Consider the following 25,564-nt stretch of genomic DNA (forward strand, 5'->3'; position numbering starts at 1 on the left):
CCCTGGTGGTCTAGGGTTAAGATGCAGGCTTTCACTGCCTCGGCCTGGTTCCATTTCCTGGTCAGGGAACCACACCACTTGTCTTTCAGTTGTCATACTGTGGTGGCTGCATGCTACTATGACGCTGAAAGCTATGCCACCAGTATTTCAAATACCAGCAGGGTCACCCATGGTGGACAGGTTTCAGCAGAGCTTCCAGACTAGACAGACTAGGAAGAAGGACCTGGCCACCCACTTCTGAAAAAGTTGGCCCTGAAAACCCTATGAATATCTGGCAGCATAAAGCTTTCCTCAGTACTTGTTCTCAAAAAAAAAAAAAAAATTTTTTTTGACCTTCATAGTATATTTATCGTTTCAAATGAGCTTTAAAATAGTTTTGTTTGGTTTCTTAAAGAAGTTTACTATTTTTAATATACCAAAATTTCTTTGGTTTATAGGCAGGTAATATTTTTAATTGTATGCCTTTTTCTTTATCTGAAATTAATGTTCATTTTAATAAATATAAATGGACTTAGAAACTGAAAAGCACAAATTCCTGAAAAATTTTGCCTGTGAGTTGCCTCTCTTCAAAATACAATAGGAACTTTAAAGAAACCTAAACCCATTTGCAATAGTACCGTAATTCTAAACCTCATACCTCTAACAATTATTGTGTAGCTTTTATAAAAGCAAGTTGATAAAGTTATTCACCATGAAGTTGTAACATTTAGAAAAATACTTCTAAATATGTGCATTCTGATTGTCTCACTTAAAACACGGCTTTGGAGACTTTTTGTAGAAGTTATTGGACAATGTTAAGAAAAGATGGGAAGCCATTAGTGTAAGTAAATGTACTTTCATTTCTGCTGAGTTCTGAAGGGAGTAAGGGTTAAGTTACAGTTTGAATCATGTGACTGTTACAGGTCAGCTGGTGAAGATGCTGCTTTATACAGAGGTCACTCGCTATCTGGATTTCAAAGTGACTGAAGGGAGCTTTGTCTATAAGGGAGGGAAAATCTACAAGGTTCCTTCCACTGAAGCGGAAGCCCTGGCATCTAGTAAGTAATTTTATTTTCTCAGAATATTAAGATTTTATAATAGAAAGGAATTGTAGAGATAAAATTTAAGGTCCCTCACATCAACCTTCCATCCACTTAGAGTCGACAAAGCTGTACTGGGTGTCTTACTGCCAGACGCTGTTTTAGGCAGTTGAGAGTATGTCAGCACACACAAGCTTCAAGCACTCCTGTTCCTTTGAAACTTGGAGAGAGTTTAAGTGACCATCTCTAGATCACGTAGCTTGTTGCTGGTGAATCTGAGCCTATTGAGGTTTAGTAGTGTGCTCTTTTCATAATAGTAATTTGTGAGAGTGATTGGGTTTATTTTTTCTTTTAGTGTTTCCTGTGTGCTAGGTTCTGTGCTAAACATGTATTCATTTTTTTTTTAAACATTTTATTTTTTCCTTTTTCTCCCCAAAGCCCCCCCAGTACATAGTTGTATATTCTTCGTTGTGGGTCCTTCTAGTTGTGGCATGTGGGACGCTGCCTCAGCGTGGTTTGATGAGCAGTGCCATGTCCGCGCCCAGGATTCGAACCAACGAAACACTGGGCCGCCTGCAGCGGAGCGCCTGAACTTAACCACTCGGCCACGGGGCCAGCCCCACATGTATTCATTTTTTAATTTGACTTTTGAAACACTTTCATGAGGTAGGGTTTCCATTTTTTAGATGAGGAAACTCTGCCCTGAAATCACCTAGGTAGTAAGTGGCGGGATTGGAATTGAAACCCTAGTGGTTTGATCAGAGCCGGTGTGTACTCGATCACTGTCACAGGCTGATCTCTTGTACTGTGTTACCCAACCTGCCAGGAGAGAAAAGAACTCCCTTGTGGCAAAACTGGTCTTCTAGGTGGTGCTGTTGTCATTTTTCAGCATCTCTGTTTTTAGGAGTTCCCAGTGAGTCTGGAGTGATTTTATTCTCTGCCCAAAATATCCTCTATTGGCTCACCCAAGATTCCTGGTTATCATTTTCTATTTCCATCTCTCTCTCAAACAGCAAACACCCCTAGAAAAGACCTTTTGTCTTTTAAGGTGTGCAGCTGTGCAGATGTTTGAGGCAGGATGAATTTGTGTAACTAAAGGGTGGATAGTGTTGTATAGTAAGTGCTCTGTGGAGTTTAGAGGAGGGAGCGTTTGCACTGGGAGAATAGATGAAATGCCAGTAAGTATTCTGGCATAAGTGTGGAAAAGTTTTCTCACCTAAAAAACCTAAGTTGAATTATTTTGTCAATTTCTCTATCTATTTACTTCTTGCTATTAGGGGAGAAAACACTGGGCATAAAATGTTGAAAGACACTAGCCAGAAAGTAAAAAAATACCACTGACAATTGTGGTGAGGTTAGGATTGACAGTTGGGGATGGAAAGGAATGGCTCCTGATTAAATTGAGAGGAGTCAGTGGTATAATCATGGGTTAGAAATTATTTCAATTGGGGCTGGCCCTGTGCCTGAGTGATTGGGTTTGCGCGCTCTGCTTTAGTGGCCCAGGGTTTCGCTGGTTTGAATCCTGGATGCAGACATGGCACTGCTCATCAGGCCATGCTGAAGTGGCGTCCCACATCCCACAACTAAAATACACAACTTTGTACCAGGGTGCTTTGGGAGAAAAAGGAAAAATAAAATCTTTAAAAAAAAAAAGTTATTTCAATTATATAAATCTTCTAAATGACCATAAGTTTAATCCAAATAAAGTATTTTGATAGAAATAAGAGTTTAAGAGTTTGAGTAGAATCCTTTTAAACAAAGTTTGTGTTTTTTATTTTAAATTTTTATTCTCTCTGGGAGCTCTTATCTGTATTAATAGCTTCAGCTGCTTCTTTCACTTAATAAAAGTGGAAGGACTTAGCTTTTGGCAGTTTTATTTTCCCCTTTTTGATTTAATTTTTTCAAACATGTAAAACATTTACATGACTTGAAAGTGAAAATTATATCAAAGGATGTATTTAGAATCTTATTCTTATCTACACCACTCCATTTTTTCCATCCTGATACTAATCATTTTTACTTGTTTCTGGTTTATCCTTAGGTTTCTTTTCACAAAAATAAGCAAATATGTCAATGTATATTTTTTAAGTTTAGGTGTATTGAGGGATAATTTACATACTGTAGGATTTACCTGTGTTAATATGCAGTTTTATGAATTTTTACCAAATCACTGCCTTATCAGTGGCTTTTTTATATGAATGGATAGGATTTTCAAGTTGGAATGGCAGACAAGAAAATTCTAGGCAGAGTGAATGAATGGGGTAAGGAAAAGTTTAGAGGTGGGAAGTTCAAGAGAAAGATAAAAACAAATAATTTTATAATTTTAGTAATAGCTAACTTTTTTAACATTATGTGTGGGCATGTATGTACTAAGTACTTTATGCATATTATCTGACTTTATTTTATATAGTCTTTCACTACAACCCTGTGAGATGTGGGTGCTATTATCTTTATTTTACAGATGGGAAAATGAGGTATGTGGGTGTGAAAGAAGAGCTCAGAGTAGCATAGCTCATGACTGGTAGAACTGGTTTGAAGCCAGATTTATCTGACTCTAAAACCCCATGTTCTTTTTTTTTTTTTTTTAAAGATTTTATTTTTCCTTTTTCTCCCCAAAGCCCCCCAGTACATAGTTTTATGTTCTTCATTGTGGGTCCTTCTAGTTGTGGCGTGTGGGACGCTGCCTCAGCGTGGTTTGATGAGCAGTGCCATGTCCGCGCCCAGGATTTGAACCAACGAAACACTGGGCCGCTTGCAGTGGAGCGCGAGAACTTACCCACTCAGCCACGGGGCCAGCCCCTAAAACCCCATGTTCTTAACCACTGTCTTATATGGTATATAAATAGAGCTTTTTAGTATTTTAACAACTATCACATACCCTCTAATTCTTTTTTTTCTTCATGCTAAACATTTCTAGTTCCTGTGATCGTTTCTCATATAATATGCTATGTAGATGTCTTGGCCACTTTTCTTTGGAGATTCTCTGATTTGCCAAGATCATTCTGTACATAACAGTATTGCAGCCAGACTGGACATAATACTCCAGATGTTGTCTGCTTGCTCAGTGTCAGTGGGACTATTTCTTTCCTAGGACAGTTCATTTCTTTAATGTAGCCTGAGTTTATATTGGCTTTTTTAGGAGCTGTAAATGCTGGTGGTTCTTGTGGTAGTTCACGCCAACTAAAACCTCAAGGTTCTGATAAATATTTGTCGATTGTCAAGTGTTATGTTAGTCAAATCAATGAGAGATATATTTGACCGCTAGAGTAACGTTGAACGCAGATAACGTGTTCAGAAAAGTTTTGAGAAGGTTTCATGAATAGCTTTGAAATGTGCCCAGCAAAACCTTGTATCCTAAGTTGCGTCTTTAGCTTGTTTGTTTATTCTCATTCTCGCTGCTGTGAGGCATCTGTGTGTCTGGAGCGCCTTTGACATCAGCACATCTCTGATCTCACAGAGCTAAGTGAATCTCGGGGCTTGTGGCCGGAGAAGTAGACGTGGCTGCTGCAGCTCGTCCGCCCTGAGAATTACACCATGTACCGGACCTTAGGAGTTTTCTTGTGACACTAATTCTACTCCAATTTTTTAAAAATTCTGTAGTCAAATCTTAAACCTATTAGTTAATTGGAAAGCTTTTATAGCTTTTTTATGTGTTAAAAGTCTTGACATAAGTGGCTTTTTTGCGTAAATAAACCTCAGTGTGCGAGTGAAGGAAAGTAAAACCATTTGAAATAAAGTTAAGACACTACTCAGGGGACTGCGTAACTCTGAAAAAGATTTTTGTAAATCATTTCCTCATATAATTTGAATATTCTCTTTACATATTGTGTAAATATATGCACATTCATATATGTATGTATATTCATATATAGTCAGTTTATGAATAAGTCGACTTTTATGTTTACTGCCATCAGACATTAATTATATGGACTGAATATTTTTTGAGTGCTGGCTGTGCGCCAGGTGCCCTTCTAGGTTTGGGGGTAAGGAGGGTTCAACAGAAGGAAAAAAGTAAACAAAAACTGGTTTCCCTGATGGAGCTTAACCTTGGTGGGGACAGGCTATAAATAGAGAAAAGTATATCAGACGGTGATGTGGTGCTATGGAGAAAGGTGAAAGGAGGCGGGAGCATGGGGGTGATCAGGCATCATTGTACAGAAGGAGCTGTTAGCAAAATTATACGGTAGGAGATGTTGTTTGAACCCTTTCGATTATAACTTCTTCAGAATGAGCACTGGATCTCCAAAATGTTTGTAATTGCAATGGTACCTGGTTCTGATGCTGTGTCAGCTAGTAATGGAGACACTAGTTGGTGCCATGTATGGCAGGCCATGGACAAGCAGTTAGAGCATCTCTACTGTGCTGTCAAACAGAAGTCACCGGAACAGCTGTCACTGTCCTTGTGAGGCTTGAGGATTAGGGTGGGAGGGAGATGAAAGAAGAGACAAGAGTGGGAAATTCAAGGAGGCACAATAGATTTTTATTTGATTTTTAACAAAGTGCTGTGATAACTCGACAATAAGCTGTCGGTAATAGCTTACATTCCAACAGGCGGGCCCAGCAGAGTAAGACAGCTGAGTTAGAAGTGCCCTGCGGCAGTGACTCGTTTCTTAGCTGTCTTCCTCCTCCCCCTGGCAACTAAACTTGTGTCTTAAGTATGGTGGTAAATAGAATATTTCTTTTTAGCCTTTACTGTGTATGCAATCTGTCCATTTTTTTTAACGCTAGGTTGTAAATAGTGAAAAAATTAAATGTAGTCAGTTGTCATTAATAGCCTCATGCTGATTTTAATTTTCAGTTTTTATGGTTTCAAATGTAGTCTTGGGGGGAATCCTGTTAAAAATATCAGAACATTAAACTGTCAACTGACATGAAAGAAACGTTTGAGAGTTTGTTATTATTAAAGCTATAGTTGTTTTTAAAGTAGCCGTACGGTTTAGGAAATGGGGAGAAGGAGACAGAGTCAGTATTTTCGTTTCCTTTGGTCTTGTCTTTCTAACTAGCTATATAATAGTAGTAGGAATACTGACTAGTAGGAAGAGCTGAGAGGTTCTCATGTAGTAGTTTCTAGCTGTCTCCTCATCTGCTTTTTAATATAAAAAGCGGTGAACTCTGATTATCTAGGTATTCATTAAAGTAAATGACTAGCAGCATAATCAACACTACATTTCTTTGAGGTCAATTTGTTGTTAGTCTCTGAGCTTTCTCATTAAATGTCAGAGTGTATCTTAGCATACAGAAAAGGAAAAGGAAGAGCATTGGGAAGTTTGGGCAGTTGGCCGAGTTAGAGATCAGAGTTGTCAAAAGAAGAACATTGCGAGCCTTCAGGAATAATGTTTCTCGTCATATTTACCTTTTATCTAGTAAGAGACATAAGTAGACATAGTACGTTTAAATAAGTACTGGTTATAATTACTTGTAATTGTACTGTAAAATTGAAGGCTCACTCACTGATCTGTTGTGATTATGTCACTTTAAGTGTTGTCCAAACTCCCATCCCTTAAATTGTACCTTGCATTAGAAGAGCCTCAGATAATAACATGGCACCTTTAAACTCTCCTGTCACGCTTTTCACAGTTTTCCTCAGTGTCCTATTGTGAGTGTGTGCTTTTTGAAAAACTCTTTTTTAGGCTTAATGGGGCTGTTTGAAAAACGTCGCTTCAGAAAATTCCTAGTGTACGTTGCCAACTTTGATGAAAAAGATCCTAGAACGTTGGAGGGCATTGATCCTAAGAAGACTGCAATGCGAGAGGTGTATAAGAAATTTGACTTGGGCCAAGATGTTATAGATTTCACGGGTCATGCCCTGGCACTTTATAGAACTGATGAGTAAGTTTTTTTGTTTTTAGATTTATATTTTTCTTTGAACTCCTACTGAATTTCCCAATTCTCCATTGTGCAAGTTCTAACAAAACAAATATATAGTCATGTTATACTATGAAAGAAGAGGTTCTCATTGCAAATTACCTTAGAACCTTTTCAGTAAAATATGAAGGTATTCAAGTGAAAGCACTTCAGAAAAGATTTTAAATCTAACACAAGAAGGAAAACCAAAGCCCTTTTGTAATACTCATTTCCTTTTCTCCAGCTATTTAGATCAACCCTGTTGTGAAACCATCAATAGGATTAAACTTTACAGTGAGTCTCTGGCAAGATACGGCAAAAGCCCATACCTTTATCCACTGTATGGCCTTGGAGAGCTGCCCCAAGGATTTGCAAGGTAAGAGCCCGTATTCAACCTATTGGGTAGAACTGCACTGATCCTGAACCTCGTCTTCAATGGAAGCATATGAGATATGGTGTGAACAAAGCAGGATATGTTTGTGAGTAGTGAGATGCTTTTTATTCTTATCGAAGGAGAATTTACATGCAGTGAAACCACAGATCTAGTGAAAAAATTGAGTTGGTAAATGTGTAGACCTGTGTAACCAAAACTCCAATCAAGATACAGAACATTTTTCTTACTCCGGAAAGTTCCTTGCATCACCTCATCATCACCACTCCTCCCACACTAACAACTACATTTGTGATTTCTATCACCATAGATTACTTTTGCCTGTTTTTGAAGTTTATATAACGGGAACAGTATGTACGCGTTTGTGTCTGGCTTTTCCTTAATATTTTTGAGAGTCATCCATGTTGATACATGTGCCAATAATTTATTTGTACAATATTGAGTTAGTATTCAATTATGTGAACATACCACCTTGTCTTGCTAATGGACACCTGGGTGGTTTTCAGTTTTGGGTATTATAAATGAAGCTCCTGTGAACTTTTGTGTAAAAGTGTGTATGGCTATAGATTGTCATTTCTTTTGGGTAAATATCCGGGAGTGGAATAGCGAGTATGTTTAACTTCCTAAGACACTGCCAAACAACTTTCTAGAGTGGTTGCACCATTTTACATACACTCCGCAGTGTGTGAGAGTGCTAGTTTCTCCATGTCCTTGCCAGCGTTTAATGTTGTCACTTTTGAATGTTAACCACCCAAGTAGGTGTGAGATGCTTTCTCATTCTGGTTTAATTTGCGTTTCCTGATCACCTTTTCAGGAGCCTGATGGCCACTTGTGTGATTTTGTGGTGATTGTTTATGTCCTTTGTACATTTTTAAAGATTTGAGTTGTCCTCGTTTCTGATTTGTAGGAGATCTTGATATATCCTGGCAGCAAGTTTTTGTCAGATTATATGTATTAGAAATGTTCTCCCAGTCTGTGGCTTATCTTTTGATAAGCAGAAGTTTTAAATTTTCATAATATATCGCAATTTTTTTTCATGTTTAGCACTTTTTGGGTCCTATCTAAGGAAACTTTGTCTATCTCAAGAGCACAAAGATACTCTCCTGTGTCTTATTTTTTTGAAACTCTGTAGCTTTGGTACTGTGTTTCAGTCTGTGTTCCATCTTGAAATAATGGTGTGTGGGGTGAGGTAGGGCTCGAGGTTCATTTTTTCCCCCATACCACTATTTAGTTGTTCTCGCACCGTTTATTGCAAAGGCGTCCTTTTCCAGTTGTCTAGGGGCCTCTGTGGAAAGTGTGTTTTGTTCCGGTGATCTGTTTATTTTTCCTGGCATTGCCATTGTCCCGCTTATCGCAGTTCTATAGTAAGTCTTGAACTCGGGTAATGTAAGCCCCAGCTTCGCTCCTTTTCCAGACTGCTGCGGCTATCCTAGGTCCTTTGTGTTTCACATACGTTTTAGAACAGGTTGTTAGTTTCTAGAAAAAATGGTTGCTGGGATTTTGGTTGGAATTGAGTTAAACCTATAGATCACTTCGGGGGAGAATTTACCCCACAATTTTTATCTCCTTTGACAGCCCAAGATTCTATCCTGTGGCACCTCCCGTCAGTGAGACTGCACGCTTTTTCTTCTGGTCTTGGTGCCGCGTGTTACAAGGACTGGGGAGGCGGTTCCTTCAGGGGAAGAGCCACAGAAACCACATAAAGGCCTCTGAACAGGAGACATTATTTCATGGTTCTGACTCTGTTTTACAGTTCATGCCTTAATGACTTTTAAACTAACACCTTCTAGAAAACTGAGCAAGTGTATACTGCCTGTAACTAATAAAGATCTAAGAAAGGAGACTTTAGTAGTTGAAACAATTACAAATTATTACTTGTAATTTTCAAAATCTTCTAGGCTAAGTGCAATTTACGGAGGTACCTACATGCTGAATAAACCAATCGAAGAAATCATTGTACAAAATGGAAAAGTGATTGGTGTAAAATCTGAAGGAGAGGTAAGTAGCTTTTACAATTTAAAAAATCTTGTTCTTGTGAAGAAAGTTTTATTATCTAATATGTACTTAATTTGGTATGGACATGGATACTAGATTTCAGACTATATATGGTTTGTTTATAGTAAGTTGGTATTCATAATGACTAGGGACTAGTTATAGATGCTGTGCTTTAAAAAAACAGATCTTAATACTTTCTATTGTGTTGATGCTTCTGTTAAGACTAAAATATACATTATGGATGAGCTATAAATAATGGTAGGTATTCTGTATTTACATAGTGTGGGTTGGTGCCTATCTTCCAAATTTCCATTTAAATTTATTTTTACCACTTATAATTTATTGGTTGACATAGGGCTTGGTCAATACTGACCATTTTATTGTTTATTATTTAATAAATTAAATAATGTTAATAACAGTTATTACCATTTATTTAATTTGGGGTTTAGCTGTGGAGATGGCTAGGTGGAGTTTTGAGCAGTGTTTTCAAATGTGAATTGAATATAAGTCGTTGTTAATCTTGTTAAAATGCATATTCTGATTCATTACGTTTGAGGTGGCTCTGCATTTTCTTGCAAGCTTTCAGGTGATGCTGATCCTGTTGGTCTGCAAACCAGATCATTCGTATTTCATGAAATAGTAACTCAAGAATAGTTAGAACTACTGAAAAAAGAAACTAAAAAACTAAGTTTAAAAAACTATTTTGGTGTTTCTGACGGCATTCCATTGGTTGAGACCATATAATCTGCACTTACAAGTTGGCCGTCTGAACTTTTATTATTGTTGTAGATCTTCTGTAACTACCTTGTGCTTTCAGTATAATAGGCATTTAGGAAATAGGGCTAAATATTTTAATCTGATATCTCAGAAGTCCTTTTTATTGCAGAGTTTCACTGCATCCTTCTTTGCTTCACGCAGCTGCTTCCTCTTAGGAAATTTCAAGGCTTTGATATAAAGAGGAAGAAGACTATAATGTAATAATATGTAATTTATCTTGCGATTTAAGTTTTACTTGGCATAGTCTTAAGATGAGAATGATTTTCATCTGTTTGTAATATTAGTACCATTTATAGAACATTTTCTTTTTTACTGACATTCACATGTAATGACAGCCCTTAAATACACTCTTTCATTTAATCCTACCAACACCCCTTTGAGGTTGGGTCGAGCCAGGATTTGAACCCTGGTTGGCCCCATTTTAAAACTTATACTTCTGAACACTATGCAACACAGATTTCTTAATATGTGACTAGAATTTGGAATTGATGGATCTATTCCAGGAGAACCTGTAGGGATTGTTGGCATAGCTAGTTTTAGTAGTTATCTATAGTTGACTAATTATCTACAGGTAATTTTATGAAGATAACAGATTATATTCAAGGGACAGTAGCATCAGTATACTGTCTAAAAACAGGTAGACACTGAAGGTTCAGAAGTCTCGAAATGTTGTTACAGATTGCTCGCTGTAAGCAGCTCATCTGTGATCCCAGCTATGTGAAAGATCGGGTAGAAAAAGTGGGCCAGGTGATCAGAGTTATCTGCATCCTCAGCCACCCCATCAAGAACACCAATGATGCCAACTCCTGCCAGATCATTATTCCACAGAACCAGGTCAATCGGAAGTCAGGTGAGTTTGGAAGATCAGCAGGTGTGTGTAGAATTTTGTTAGCTAGAATCTGTGTTTCAGCCCAAATTCCTAACTTTATCTGCTCTTATAGTGAAGAAACTTTAGTTTACATATGGGAAACAACATGTGATGGGCCCTTCTAGCTCAGAGAGATCCTAAATCATCGCGTTGAAATGAACGCAGTAGCCCAGGAGCCCTGCCTCGGACTTGCAGCCGCTGCCTTGGACCTCTGTTCCCTCGTCTGTAGAATCCAGAGGCTGGACGAGAGGAGCGGTCAGAGCCTCTCCCGGTTTGGACATTGTGTGCCTGTGGAGGTTTAACTTCTTAGTTCACCTGACTTCACTGTGTTTGAGCTGATGACAGTACTGCTTTTGTGTCATTATTTGTCAACTTAATACTTACCTTTCATTTCTACGATGAAGATCAGGACTTAGCTCTAAAATCGTAAATCCTAATTTTTTGCTTTAACCACTTGTATTTATTTACTAGCTTTTCCCATCTTTCTTTTAGAAGCCCTAAATCTTTTATTTATCAGAAATTCAACTTAAAAGGGGTTATCAGCCTTTAAATGGACAGTAAAAAGCTATCTGTATTTATTTTCCATATAAGAGCCAGATGCTAGGTGATTACTGCTAGAACAAAAGGACTTGGACTAAAGTAATCTGGCGAGGGTTCCCAGGCAGATCCTGTGTCTTTGAAAGTCTACGAAGAGTAAAGGGAGCCCAGTAATTATTTTCTATGTTAGAAATTATGTAGTTAGTGGTATACAGACAAGTAAAATTCATGGAATTACATGAGTTTATTATGCCAACTGAATAGCTTACGCTGATTTGCAATTTTATGTCACTTAAATGAGAAATCAGTACTTAATAAATCCTTTTTAGCTATTCAAAACCTTTCTAAATGCTGGCTTCAGAGAGGAAGACGACCCCAGAGCAGTTGATATGGTTTGCTAGGTTTCCACAGTTAGCGGTGACGAGAACGAGGAAGAGGACTCTCATTTCTGAGTCCAGCAGTTCACTGCTGCGTACAAACTTCATCTCCAGTAAGCTAAAAGTTGCTAACTATCTGCATATTTTATGTATGACCCCATGCCTCCATATAGAACTTAAGCTTAGAAGGTATTGTCTATTCTAAGTAATTTTAATTCACACCTTGATGAAATACAGGTGAAACCTGAGTGTGCACACGTGCCAGCACTTTATAAACCTTGGCAGTGACAGCATTACTTTTTTTCCAGATATCTATGTCTGCATGATCTCCTCTGCACACAATGTGGCAGCCCAGGGGAAGTACATTGCCATAGTTAGCACAACTGTGGAAACCAAGGAGCCTGAGAAAGAAATCAGACCAGCTCTGGAGCTCTTGGAACCAATTGAACAGAAGTAAGTGATGTGCTCATTTCTATCAGCTAAAACCCAAGGCTGATGTTGGCTCCGTAGTGGGGTGAACCCCATAACAGCAGCAGCCATTGGCTGTTGTGTGGGTATTGTCTCTACCAATCTCATGTTTTGGGTTTTGAATTTCAGGCAGAGTGGGTGGGATGGGTGTGTGGTCAGCTCCCCTGCTAACTTGTTTTTCCCCTCCAGATTTGTTAGCATCAGTGACCTCCTTGTACCAAAAGATTTGGGAACAGAAAGCCAGGTGAGTGTGGCGATCTGAAAAGGGTAACACTGGGCTTTATTGGGAGACATCCCTCAAGAGTCTCAAGTCTTTCTAATTTTTATTTCCAGATCTTTATTTCCCGCGCATATGATGCTACAACTCACTTTGAGACAACCTGTGATGACATTAAAGACATCTATAAGAGGATGACAGGATCAGAGTTTGACTTTGAGGAAATGAAGCGCAAGAAAAATGACATCTATGGGGAAGACTAACGGCAGTATATGTCATCTAATTAGGACAAACTTAAAAAATTTGGCAAATGCATATTGTATGAAATCAATATTGTAAGGCCTGCTTTTGTAATCAAAACAGATTGCAGAGCACTGCACCAGTAAATATTCCTCCCCTTTCTAATATCATGTATTAACTTGTTTTCATGGAGTGGCTGTTCAGAATTGGCAGGTTACCACATTCTGTTCAATTTAACCATTACTGGCTTTTTTTCTTCTAGTGAAGGATCAGTTTTAAAAAAACATTGTGATACTGATACAGAGAACTTGATACAGTATTTGTATCTTTTAATCAGTGTAGCCTTTGCAATTATGTGCTTCTGCTGCTCAAGAGCTGGATCAGTACAATTTGCGTGCCATCTGTCCTCTTAACGTTAAGGATATTCGAAATCGAATATTCCATAATTTGGGACAGCATCCCTAAGTTTTCCCTATCCCTTTACATTTTGTGTCCTGTCAAGTATTATGACAGTGCCCACGTAGCACAGCCACAAGTTTGGTTTATGTGGGCCTAAAATTCTAACCCATCTCTGGACTTTGAGAGTCATTTTGGAGGAAGCCTGTGTGCAGTGTTTTAACCTAATACAACTGATGAGAGCACAGGGGAAGAAACCTATCATAAAGCAGGTAAAACGTAGAAGCTTCTTTTGTATCCCAGGTGCGGCTTCTTCAACGGACCAAGCTGCGCTGCAGTATTGACTTGAGAGAGCCTCCACCGTGTCTGTCTCAGAATGGCTCCACATGATTTCTGTACTGCAGAATAAAGCCAAACTCTGGAAACAGCTCCCCTCCACTGGTCTGTTTGTGTGATGTTTAAGGGCTAGTGAGTATCGCAGTGGCCATGACACAGCGGCTCATTTTCTTCAGTAGAGCCAGCACTGATGCTGGGACAGAGATGCCGGAGTCAAAAGGCGTGCGAGTCCCTAACGGCAGGTGAAGTTTCAAATTGGGCTGGATAAAGAGTCCCTGCTACCTGGCTTCACTGTGAGCAGACCCCAGATCCGAGTCCTGACGCAGTCTAACTGTGAGACTCCTGCGCACTCTCAGCAGTGGTTTACAACAGGTAGTTCTCCTTTCCACACAAATACGAGTTACCGCCTTCGATGACTTTGCTTACAGCAGCGGTTGTGAGAGTAAGTGAATTCTGTCAGGTGGAATAGGTGCTTTCTTATTTTCAAGTAATTTAAGTTGTCGTTAGAAACTGTTTTTACTGATAACCTCTTTTCCCCTTGATACTTTTAAGCCTCCCTGTCTTCTCTTTAAGGCTGAATATTGATTCTGATAGTTAAGTCGGAAGGACACAGACACAGATGGTCTGTTAAAGAACTTAGGACAATAATACAGATTGTTATTCAGATTGTTTAAGTGGTCACTTCAGCTTAGTTTTCTCACTCGACGGTATCCATTTTTGGCCAGATAATTCTTTATTGTGTGTGTGTGGGTGCTGTTCTGTAAATTGTACATTGAGCAGCATCTCTGGCCTCTAGCTACTACATACCAAATAGCATCTCCCTAGCGTGACAACCAAAAATGTCCCCAGACAGGATCAGTAATGTCTCCCAGGACACAGGACTGCCCCAGTTGAGAACCACTGCTTTATCGCCATGATAAGGTTATCAAAAATTCCAGCAAGGCTGTCCCTTCCCTTCCTATAATACTTCAAATTCTGAACTATTAATGAAGGCAAAGGCATAAGCTGGGTTAGTAATAAGTATAAAGAAAAAGTACCAGGATATTTTCATATTCTTCATTGAACATACGTATTTATTGGACAACTAATACTTCTGTGCCAGGCCAGTGGGGCACAAAGATGATAAAGGTACAGTGTATGGAAGAGCTCACAGGCTAGAGGAGACCCATTATCCTGTGGCTTGGTTGAGTGTTAAAATAGTTGGAGAAAAGGCGGGAGGGAAACGATGGCCTTGTGGGTGTTGGAAGGCCCTTTGGCAAGGGGAGATGAACATCTGAGGTACAATCTGAGAGAGTGTGTCAGGCAGACAGTACCCGGCAGGTAGTAGGTGCTCAATAAATGTTTCCTTGTCCTGAGTAATTTCAAATTAATTCAGTGTGCTGAACATAGTTATGATCCTCTTACTAGATTCTTATCCCTGGGGTAACAATCACATGATTGGGTTTCTAAGCAAGAGCTAGTGTCAAATAATTAAAACTCTGTTAGTCGTCCTCCTCCCGAGAAAACGGTGAAATTGGCACTTTTGTTTAGGTAAGAGGTGCGCAAAGCAGATGAATGGCTTTTCAAAGGCCTGTAGTAGGGCTGGGTGAGGAGTCCTGTGACGTCCTCTTTCTGTAGCTTGCTGCGCAGTGCGCCTTACGTGGGGGAGGGAAAGCCCTGGGCAGGTCTGTGGGAGTGAGACTGACAGGTCATGGCCTAAGGGCTGTAAGTGGCGGGAGGCCTCTGGAAGCTAGTTATTCCTGCTAAGTGGCCTAAAAACTGCTAAAAACATTCCCTACACTTTCAATTTTTGCTCTCAAGTCACTGCAGAAACAGTTGATTTTTAGTTGTCTTTATTTAAAAAATGAAATTAGTTACAAAACCCTTTGCTCCAAATAGATATTATGTATCTTACAAATGTTTTTTGCTTGGTTTTGAGTTTCCAAGATCACAGTAGAAATTATTTCTAACATCATAAATAAATGATTATTTCTTCCTCAGAGGGTTGATTTGTAGTGCACTATTCACAAAAACTAAGTGAAAAATGACAGTTTATAAATTTGTACCATTTTGGAAAAAAATGTTTAACTTTATGTAGTGTTGCTCGAGTAACAGCAAATAAAACCACTCAAGTTTATAGTTTTTACAAGGTGGTAAAACCTTTAAAGCAGACTATAATAACATGCATTCCATATGCTTATCTGACATTAACATGCAAAAACAAAGCTATTGGTTAAAATAGACTTATTTTTGCTACAATTGAGTAAACATTAAGTTCAATTAATAGCTTTAAAGGCATTCTGTTTAAAATGAGAATAATTTAAAACAGTATTTAACACTGCAACCCAAAAGCTAATGGACTACTGTCACTGCGAACAAAGTCAGACATTTTAGCAAAGTTTATAAAAATGAAGGAAGGAAACTTTCCTCCAAGTTGTAGAACATTGATTTTTCAAATATGAGAAGACTCTTCTGTGCGCCTTAAAGTTTTTCAAAGAAAAGGGAAAACACTAATTTGTTGTTGGCATCATTGATATCTAGCCAAGCTGCAGTTGAATCACCTGGATAAACACAAAATTGATACTAATTCCATCTTTAAAAGAAAATAACCGAGAAATTTTATAAATAGGATGCTATTTAATGGTGAAAACTTTTATGCATCTTATGCTACATTATCTTCTGTCCTGGCAGTCAAGATGGACTGCAAGTGAAAATGCACATCGTTTAGATAAAAGGGGTAACTCGAAGTACGCTGGTTATTTCATTAAGTGATACTTCACAAATTCCTATTTATGCCAAACCAACGGCAATTCCACCCCTAAGTAAACAAACAGATAGTTTAAATTTACAGCATGATGTATAAAGAACAGAATTTCTGAACAACTGGTTCCCTCACAGACACAAATATCAGTATCTGCTGTCAATTCCAGCACGTGTGGGAGATGAGAAATACAAAAGTGTTCTTACCAGTAGCTACTCCTAAATGGAGCTGCTACTTTTTGTATGTTTTCAATAAAGTTATTTACATCTGTAACAAGGATGCCACTATTTTCAAAGACTTCTCTGGAGACAGTAGGCTTTTCTGTAAAAAGAAAAATCTTTTTTTTGGTGAAAAATTCATTAATATACATTTTTTAAAGTAGCAGAACCCCTTTTACTTAAAAAAAGAAATCTTTTGTAAAACTCCCTAATACATGTAGGGGTGAAAAAAAGGAACTGATTCAAGTGAAGAAGAGGGTTTGAAGCTTTGGGAGCAGCTGCCTCCAGGGGCGGGGGGCGGGGGGCGGGGCGCGGAATGCTTAAAACCAGCGACGGGGGCCGGCTCCGTGGCCAAGTGGTTAAGTTCACGTGCTCCGCTGCGGCGGCCCAGGGTTCGGATCCTGGGCGTGGACATGGCACCACTGCTCAGGCCATGTTGAGGGGGCGTCCCACTTCCCACACCTAGAAGGACGTGCAACTAAGATACACAACTGTGTATGGGAGGGGCTTTGGGGAGATAAAGCAGGAAAAAAAAACCCCAAAAACCAGTGACAAATGACAACTACAGTCATTCCCTAAATAAGTTTACAAGGCTTGGTTAAGATTCACATGAAACATTAAAAGTCAGAGGTAAGTATAAAATTAAATAAATACTTGTAGGAGATGATCAAACTTAACTGAAAAATTATTAGACAAAACGCACAAGACCTCTGCCCTGGCCTTATGCGCTTCTGTCAACACACACACCAGGCCAAAAGTTTATTCTTGGCCCCCAGTGGTCGGATACCCTACATATCCAATGAGTCCACTGGAAGGACATTCCTAGAGTTGACCTGTTTTATATTAACTGACGAAAATTAGGGAGAACTAAGGCTGTGAATTTACCTGTTAGGAAAACGGCAAACCTGGCATGGATGCGCTGAATTTGCAGGTTTAGCAGACATTTCAAATGTTCTGCTTTTGTTGACGATCGAGAGTCACACTGGTGATAATGAAGCAATTCAATGATATTTACACTCTGGTATGATTTCAATATTAAGTTCTTCTTATGTGCAACTGAATCCACTCTGGAAAATACATAGAAATGTTAAGTTTAGATTCAGTGTAAGTTTGTGAAAGTTTATTTTTTTACTGTACCTTAATTTTCAGTTGTTTCATACCTAGACTTTGTTTTGTGTTCACTATAGACTCTTAGTTTAATCACTTTTTGTTACAACACACAAACTTGTATGAGATACTTTTTCGCGACACACTTGGCTTCCTAGACATCACTGCCCTGTTGAGTTCCCTCAAAATAGTACAAGTGTACTTACTCCTTTTGTAAATACAGAGTTTTAAAAAAATATGGGCTTCGTTCCAAGCAAGAGGGACATCTACACAGTGATCTACTACCACTTCCAGCGCCCCCTGGCAAGCCTTTCGTTCATTTCCAGTGGACCTCTTATGGCATTCTTTCTTTGTATCGCAACGCTATGGTTCCAAATCTTTTAAGTCTCTTCAAAACTTCTATACTTAGACTTTTTGGTCAGATAATCACCAACTTCATTAAAATTATGTATCAGCTAGGAGTCTCTTAATTTCTCACCTCCCTTTAAATTTTGTTACTAGTTTTTTTCCTTCCCCACCGTCAGCAGAACGTGTTCCACTTTTCAACGTCTTTACCACTGCTCCTGACTCCATCTCCCCAGTCTTCTCCATCACCCACATTCTCTCTCCTGCTTCACCAAAATCATACATATTCCCACTACTCTAGTGACAAGCACCAGTCACATCGTGATGATCAATGTCCTTCCAGGCTTTATCCTTTGTATATATAAATTTATGTGACTGGCATCATACTGTATGTAGTTTTAAGATCCCAAATATTCCTTATTACTCTGAGTAGGAACTTTATGCGCTTCTACTTACTGTGTTTTGTGTGACAAAGATTATTTTGCATACATTTAAAAAGTTATATATCTACTTAGTCCATATATCTATTTTTTATATTTGCTGTAGAGATGAATCTGAGGCTGGTTTTGTAGTTACTGATAACCACCTATGGCTCTAAAATCTTTGTAAAAATACTGGTTTTTAAAAGCTCAGGTTTCTTTTTGGTTTTAGTTTTGGATAAATTCCTCCTAAATGTTAAAGGATATGATGAGTTTTCTGGTGAGTTCTCATTATGCCAGAATAGTATGACTTAAAGAGCGTATTACAGTGCCGACAGTGATAAATGGTAACTATTTCTGCTTACCCCAAGTCCTACGAATGCTAAGTTAATTTATCCTTACTAATTTTATAGGAGTGTGGTGGCCCCTCCGAGCTTTCATTTGCTTCTCTAATCTTCCTGAAGCTGAACTTCTTTCAGTGCTGGTTACCTCTCTCCTTGTGACCTCCCGGTCACGGCCTTTGACCACCATTGCTCCTTTGAGCTCTCCTTCCTCCTAGACTGGCAGCCCTTGGTTCTGCTCCTACTTTGCTCTTCCCTTTCCTCCTGGACTGGTCCCTCTCCTAAGTACAAGCCTTTCCTGGACTTCTGTTCTTAGCTGTCTTTCCTTTGAAGATCTCAGGCTTCCACCAGTTCAGCTGTCTTCAGGCCTCAGTCAGTCTGCCTTTGGAGAAGGCAGTCTGATGAGACAGAAAATCACTGTCAGTCTGGAGATGAACGGTATGGGGCTGAAGCCCAGCTTCACTACTTGGTCTTCTTCCGACCTGGGTCAGGTCTGTCATCCTCTGTGCTTCAACTTGCAACTCATTAGAGTGGGTTTTACTGTCTACTTCCTACGTATGAAGTTAGAAAGTGAGAATCGACGTAAAACACCTCAAACAGCCAGAAACATTCCAGAGATGGCCTGTCAAATCTCTCTTCCCTGTCTGTCTCCGAGCTCCAGAGCCCTTTCCACTCATGGCAGGTCTTTGATACGGAAGAGCCACTGCAGACCCCAGGTCTCTTCAGCCAAGGACTCAAAAAAAAAAAACTTTTCTTTTAAAAAACCCTAGCTGTACATGTAAGGAGATTTGCCTCTAGTCTATTGTTTAAAGGTAAAATTAAAGTTACATTCTGGTCTCAATTTTTGCATCCTCATAACTGTGGCAACTTAAAATATGAATAAATATCCCAAAGAGCATTAATGTGGCGAGCCCATAGTTCAATTTACTTTTCACAGTTCATGGTAGTAGAGCCTGAACGGAACTATATGGACATTTTAGGACTCCTACATCTGACGTCTTTACTTCTGGTCTAGAGAAGTGCTACTCCAAGTATGTGCCTCAAGCTTTTTTTTTTTTAAGATTCTATTTTTCCTTTTTCTCCCCAAATCCCCCCAGTACATAGTTGTGTATTTTTAGTTGTGGGTGCTTCTAGTTGTGGCATGTGGGACGCTGCCTCAGCGTGGCTGGAGTGAGCGGTGCCATGTCTGCGCCCAGGATCCAAACCGGTGAAACCATGGGCCGCCACAGTGGAGCACGCGAACTTAGCCACTCGGCCACGGGGCCAGCCCCATCAAACTCTTGATTACAGTTACAACACACAGTTCCTTCAGTGAAAGCCCTACTACAAAAACAAAATCCTCAAAACAGTCAACAGACCGAAACCCTGTGTTTAGTGGGATTCCAGCACAAACTTACTCTGTTGCAGCACTTAAAGTAACACTAGTCCAGCACACTGAACACGTCAGCGTGTGAATCACGTTGGTATCGCGCCCTCCTCCCAGGAAAGGGGAAGGAAGAATCCCCCACACCAAAGGCCTCACCTTACATAAAGGTCTTACCTGACATCTTCCTTGAGTTTTTTATTTTCTCTGTAGTGAAGCAACCACTTCCATCTTCCATTTCCATTTAGTTTCTCCAGGATTTTGACAATTTCCTTTAGTTGAACTACAGAAGAGAAGAAATTTGGCAAGGGAAGATGTGTTTTAGGGTTTTTGGCTTGTCTAGTCAAAGCCCACTAAGTATTACTTGTAAAAAGTAAGACCCCATGTTTGAGTGTATACCACTATTGCCACTTAACCCCATACTGCATTTCAAAGATACAGCAACGTATGGTCCCTGAACTCCTACCTCAAGTCCTGCCTACTCCTGCTACAGTAGGAGAGAAGCGTGGGGAGATGAGAACACTGTAGTTACCAACGAGGAAAGCTGTGAATGTGTATACATCACGTGGATGGAACAAAAGGAGGGGGTCCAGTTGCAAAAATGAAAAGACAGGTCTAGGTTTCTAAATACAGAATCTACAGATATTTTTCAACTCCAGTGTTCATGCAGAATTCATGTTTGTTGAGGTCTGCCCTCCTCATCTCATCTAGAAGTGGGGTCCACATTGAGCTCTACGGTGCTGTCAGAGCCACGGCAGGTTCTGACCATACAGAGAAGAGTCGGCCTCTGTGCTCTAACACTGTTCTATGTCAGTTCAGTACCCTGAGGAATAAATTATACATGAGTTGTCTACGCAGATAATTAACACTTTTAGTAGCTATTTCTTAGATTTTCAGGATATCAACAAGATTGTAAGGGTGATTTTAGATTTTCAGGATATCAAGATGGCAGGGGTGATTCTAAACAAAAAAATTAAGAGAGAGCTGACTTCATTTGGCAAGGGAATGAGTCAAATATAACAAAATGTCAAATTTGTATGAACAGGAGTTTAGCTGCACTGAGAGGGAGGAACTTAGAAGCAGGTTTGGTGGTGAAGATAAGAAGTTAAAAGAGGTTAACAGCATGCGCATGGGTGATGAGAATTACATCCAACTATACAAAGAGTGCTTAGCATACCACAGGCAAAAATTAGGCCCTCAATAGGTGGTGACTGATACTAATTTCTTTTTGATGAAATAGTATTTGGGTCACTGGGTGAGGAGAAATTTGATTTCACTGGATTTCAAAGAAACAAACAAGAGGAAAATAAAAGACCAACCTAATGTTAAAGTTTCTAATATTTTGTCATCTGATACCACAAAGCCTCCTGTCCGAAATAGCTCTTGGTAGGTGTAATCGAGAACATCTTCCGGGCTGTCTACTCCAGCGAAGATGACGCTGGGAAAATGCTTCAGCTTCAGCAAAGAAGGAATCTGTTCAACATAAAAGGACCCCCAGTGAACACAGGTTCAGTAGGTCACTTTTGTCCCTTTTATCCAAAGGATGAAGTTAGCTCATTACAAAGTGGTCTCCATAACTTCAAAGGTTGGAGATAGCGAGTGAAAGAAGAGCTGCCTGAGGGCTGGGGCCCTGTAACGTAACAGGCAGGTGACAAGCTCACACGAGCATTCCCCATCTCCAGCGTTGGCTGGGCGCTGTGAGGTCCAGTTTCTGCCTCCCCACAGCAGGACTGTCTGCCCAGCCTGTGCCTGTAACTTAGATCTTACTGCAACAAGCAATTACTTTTGTTCAACTAATAGGTAAATATCATAACAAAGAGTTATGAAAATGTTCACAAGTCCTTTTAAAGCAAGATTTGTTTTAAATCTTAGATATCAAGAGATGCAGATTTCTATCAGGTGAGCAAATTTACCAATTATCTCCACTCTTCATAGTTCTCCTTTAGTTACTCTGAAAATTTTCTTAACTCTGTCAAACATAATTTGCCCTATAAATACCTTGGTAATAGTACAATATCCTAAAGGACATTATTTCGACCCCGTTATCTTCCCACTTAGATTCAATGGTAATATTGTTTAACTTCTTCCCTAATAAAAAAGGCAATGATGAGTCTGATAATTATAGAATAATAAAATGTCTGAAATACATTTCTTTGTAAGAAAGATATTTCCAAACCTACTTGATGCACATGTGAAGATATATCTTCATTTCTGATGATGACTATTAATGTATCATTTTCTCTGTGAAAAGCTTGACAGAAATGCTGAGGTTCAATTTCTGTATGGCCTCCTTTCCTCAGAATATTCTGAAAGATTTACAAATAGCCGTTACTAAAAAAAGGATACTTGCACAGAACCACTTTTATAGTTTACTACAAATATCAAAAAGCACATCTTATTTACTAAATTATATTCTAACAAGGCAACATAAATGGCAGTGTGTCTTATTTCTAAATGAGCTTTCACGTATAAAAGAAATGATTTCCGGGTATCACTAACAACTGGATTTAGAGGTTTATTTCAAGGCAAAGCACAGATACGATTTCTTTTAACAAAGAGCCCACTAAAATATCTAAATATAAATCTTTAACCCTCACTTATTTTACCAGTAAACTATTTGAATGAATACATTTTCTGATATGTTCAACACGTTCCGTCAAATCCCGCGGAGTTCTGAGCTACTGTCACGCACTCTGAATTTCGACAGTGCTTAGTGACCTCACAGATCTGCGTCAGCTTACAGATAAATGGGGCCCCGCGTCCCCAGGACTGACTGCTGCAGGCCTCTGACCCAGCACGGCTTTCTGAGCTTCTACAAACATTTTGCTCTTGACAGTACTTCTTTCTCAAGTTTATTTTATAATGTGCCCGTGTTCCTTATTAATTCCAATCATGGATTTATCATGTGACACTTTCACCATGTGACACACACTCTGGACTTAACACATGACTTCTGAGAAGGGTTGACGTTTTAAGTGAACTCTGAAACAATCTAGTTGAGCATTCAGAAGTAAGAAACACACACTAGTCCAGCAGTCCACATCTCGTTCAAGAGGTTAGCATCACTTTCTTAAGAAAAGCATCCCTGACCCCTTCTAGGCCTACTGCCCTCAAAACAAGGTCAAAGCACCTGCACCATGACCCTTACCACAGTTTTAATTTTACATTTATTTGTGTGTTTCTTGTCCCATTAGACTGTCAGGATCATGACAAAAAGGCAACATTCCCCTCCCTGCACACAGTGAGGCTCTAAAACAGACTGAGGGACTGCTGGCGTCTGACCCGGCTCCCGCTGCGAGTGTCGGGGGGGGGCTGCGGGAGGTGGTGTTTCAGGAGCGGCTTTGGGTGGGTGCTCCAGGTGGTGAAGGGGGGCTGGCAAGCCTAGGGTTGAGCTGTAGGCCAGGAGTGTGATACACGGGGTGGAGGAGTAAGCCAAGCAGTGGACACATTCAGGGTGATGGGAGCCAGCTTCCTGACAGCTGGAGAAGGGGGCGGCAACCCTGGCAAAGGCGGCTAGGATAAACCTGGTGGCGCTGGATTAAGTTGGGGATAAGCACACACCTGTTCTTGTTTTTTTTTTTGTTTGTTTTTTTGGAGGAAGATTAGCCCTCAGCTAACTACTGCCAGTCCTCCTCTTTTTGCTGAGGAAGCCTGGCTCTGAGCTAACATCCGTGCCCATCTTCCTCTACTTTATACGTGGGACACCTACCACAGCATGGCTGCCAAGCAGTGCCATGTCTGCACCCGGGATCCGAACCAGCGAACCCTGGGCCGCCGAGAAGCGGAACGTGCGAACTTAACCGCTGCGCCACCGGGCCGGTCCCACCTGTTCTTGTTTTTAAACATAAATGTAGACACAGATGTGTGTGTGCGTGTGTATGTATACACATAATACATTTCCTGGCTCTGTTTACTGGGAGGACCTAGATGCAGTGACATCCAGTGGCACCAAGTTCATCCACTGCCCAGATCTTGATTCCAAATGCTCTTCTCCACTAAAAAGAACCACAGCTCCAAGTCAAGGCCAGGGCAGGGAATATACGAGATTGGCTTATACTATCATGTTGCACCACAAAGGAAGGAAGTGTCCAAAGAATTATGGGGACTTGTCAAAAGGACACAGAAGCCAGCTTTATTACAGGGACTCCCACTTGCTGGGCCTGGGACAATCTGAGCATTAAAATAAAGAAAGAAGGACCAAATAGTAACTGAATAAAATGATATGGAACATGGGTCCACAATGATATAAATGAATGAATGAATAAACAACAAATGGGAGAGAAGGGAAAGTTCTATCTTACAGTAGAATGCCAACAAATAAATGTAGAAGGAATGATGGAAGCAGAATACCACCATTTAGCAACCACCACAGTATTAACTGATCCAGGCAGGAATCATCAATGGATGTTAAGACTGGTGGGTGAAAGTCTAATGAGGAATAGGATATTTACATATCCTATTGTATCTTCCCACTTATTAATAACCACATGTTTATCAATTAACTTTACACTGGAGGAACCATCTTAACGAACTGAAAAAGTTAATATGCCAGGAACAAGACACATCAACATCGTGTGCCTCCTGAGATGATGCACTGAGAAGAGAGCATCATATCTGGGTATTCTTGCCTAAAATGCATAAATCATGTGGAAACAACAGATAAACACAAACTGAAAGAAATGCTATCAAATAACTGGCCTATAGTCTTCAAAACTGTCAAAAGTCACAAAAGATAAGGAATGACAGAGGAACTATTCCAGACTGACAGAAGCTGAAAAGAGACACGACAAGCAAACATAACGCGGTGCCGGACCAACGGTGGGGTCTGTGGATTGGACAAGCTACTGCATTCATGCACGTCCTGACTTTTGGGGTTGTGCTGTGAGCAGACAGAAGAAGGCTCCTTCCTCAGGTCATACACTCATAATTGTGTAGGAAGGGGTACTAGGACATCATGTCTGCAACATATTTTCAAATGGTTCAGAAATGTTAACAGCAGGGTATCTGGGTGAAGGTTACCATTTCTGCAACCTTTATGTAAATCAGAAGTTATATTTCAACTTAATAAAAAGAGAGAGAATGTTCTTTTCCCAAAATAGGAGAGAAATAAATTCTGAGAGGATAAAATGAGGAAGCTAATGGTAAATCAAGACAGATTCTGGCTCCTACCAAGTTAGAATTTTACCATGGTTACATCATTTAAATTTAAGGACCATGTTCTCACACCAGAACGTCAATTATCCTAACATTCAAATTTAAAAAATACATCCCAAACCAAAAGAGGTTCCCCTCAACTATCCACACGAATAGAGGAAGAGAGGTAATAATTTTTTAAAAATCTGGATTTTACCTTTGGAATATGTGTTTACATTTGAATATGAGTATGTCTACACTGGTAACTGTGAAAATTAGTCACTGCACTAATTCTGGAACATTACACAAACCTTCAAATAGAGTACAAACAGCAGATCCTGTAGCTTAATGTTTGGAATGCAGATAAAGACCGAGCTGTGAAACTCAAATACCAATTCCTATCATGGCTTCCTTCTGAAGCCAAGAATGCTAA

At 39.7% G+C, this 25,564-nt stretch overlaps 2 protein-coding genes across 5 annotated transcripts in view; one reads left to right on the top strand and one right to left on the bottom strand.

Annotated features, from left to right (window-relative positions):
• GDI2 (GDP dissociation inhibitor 2) overlaps window positions 1-13,556 on the top strand; it is a 31,111-nt gene extending 17,555 nt beyond the window's left edge. The window contains exons 4-11 of the mRNA XM_046679012.1: window positions 903-1,037; window positions 6,650-6,848; window positions 7,108-7,239; window positions 9,153-9,252; window positions 10,705-10,876; window positions 12,117-12,261; window positions 12,466-12,520; window positions 12,610-13,556. Of these exons, the coding sequence (XP_046534968.1) occupies window positions 903-1,037; window positions 6,650-6,848; window positions 7,108-7,239; window positions 9,153-9,252; window positions 10,705-10,876; window positions 12,117-12,261; window positions 12,466-12,520; window positions 12,610-12,756 (1,085 nt within the window). The 3' untranslated portion in view covers window positions 12,757-13,556. The remainder of the gene's footprint in view (window positions 1-902; window positions 1,038-6,649; window positions 6,849-7,107; window positions 7,240-9,152; window positions 9,253-10,704; window positions 10,877-12,116; window positions 12,262-12,465; window positions 12,521-12,609) is intronic.
• A 1,724-nt stretch (window positions 13,557-15,280) lies between these two features.
• The window catches only part of TASOR2 (transcription activation suppressor family member 2), a 76,181-nt gene continuing 65,897 nt past the window's right edge, over window positions 15,281-25,564 (bottom strand). For 3 of the 4 annotated variants that reach the window (XM_046679009.1, XM_046679007.1, XM_046679011.1), the window contains 5 exons: window positions 22,179-22,304; window positions 21,318-21,471; window positions 20,176-20,281; window positions 17,309-17,490; window positions 15,281-16,526 (listed from right to left, as the gene is read on the bottom strand). In XM_046679009.1, the coding sequence (XP_046534965.1) occupies window positions 16,408-16,526; window positions 17,309-17,490; window positions 20,176-20,281; window positions 21,318-21,471; window positions 22,179-22,304 (687 nt within the window). In that variant the 3' untranslated portion in view covers window positions 15,281-16,407. The remainder of the gene's footprint in view (window positions 16,527-17,308; window positions 17,491-20,175; window positions 20,282-21,317; window positions 21,472-22,178; window positions 22,305-25,564) is intronic. The other variant, XM_046679008.1, reaches the window with a different exon arrangement.

Source organism: Equus quagga, chromosome 12 (assembly GCF_021613505.1).
Source record: "Equus quagga isolate Etosha38 chromosome 12, UCLA_HA_Equagga_1.0, whole genome shotgun sequence".
Taxonomy (NCBI): domain Eukaryota; kingdom Metazoa; phylum Chordata; class Mammalia; order Perissodactyla; family Equidae; genus Equus; species Equus quagga.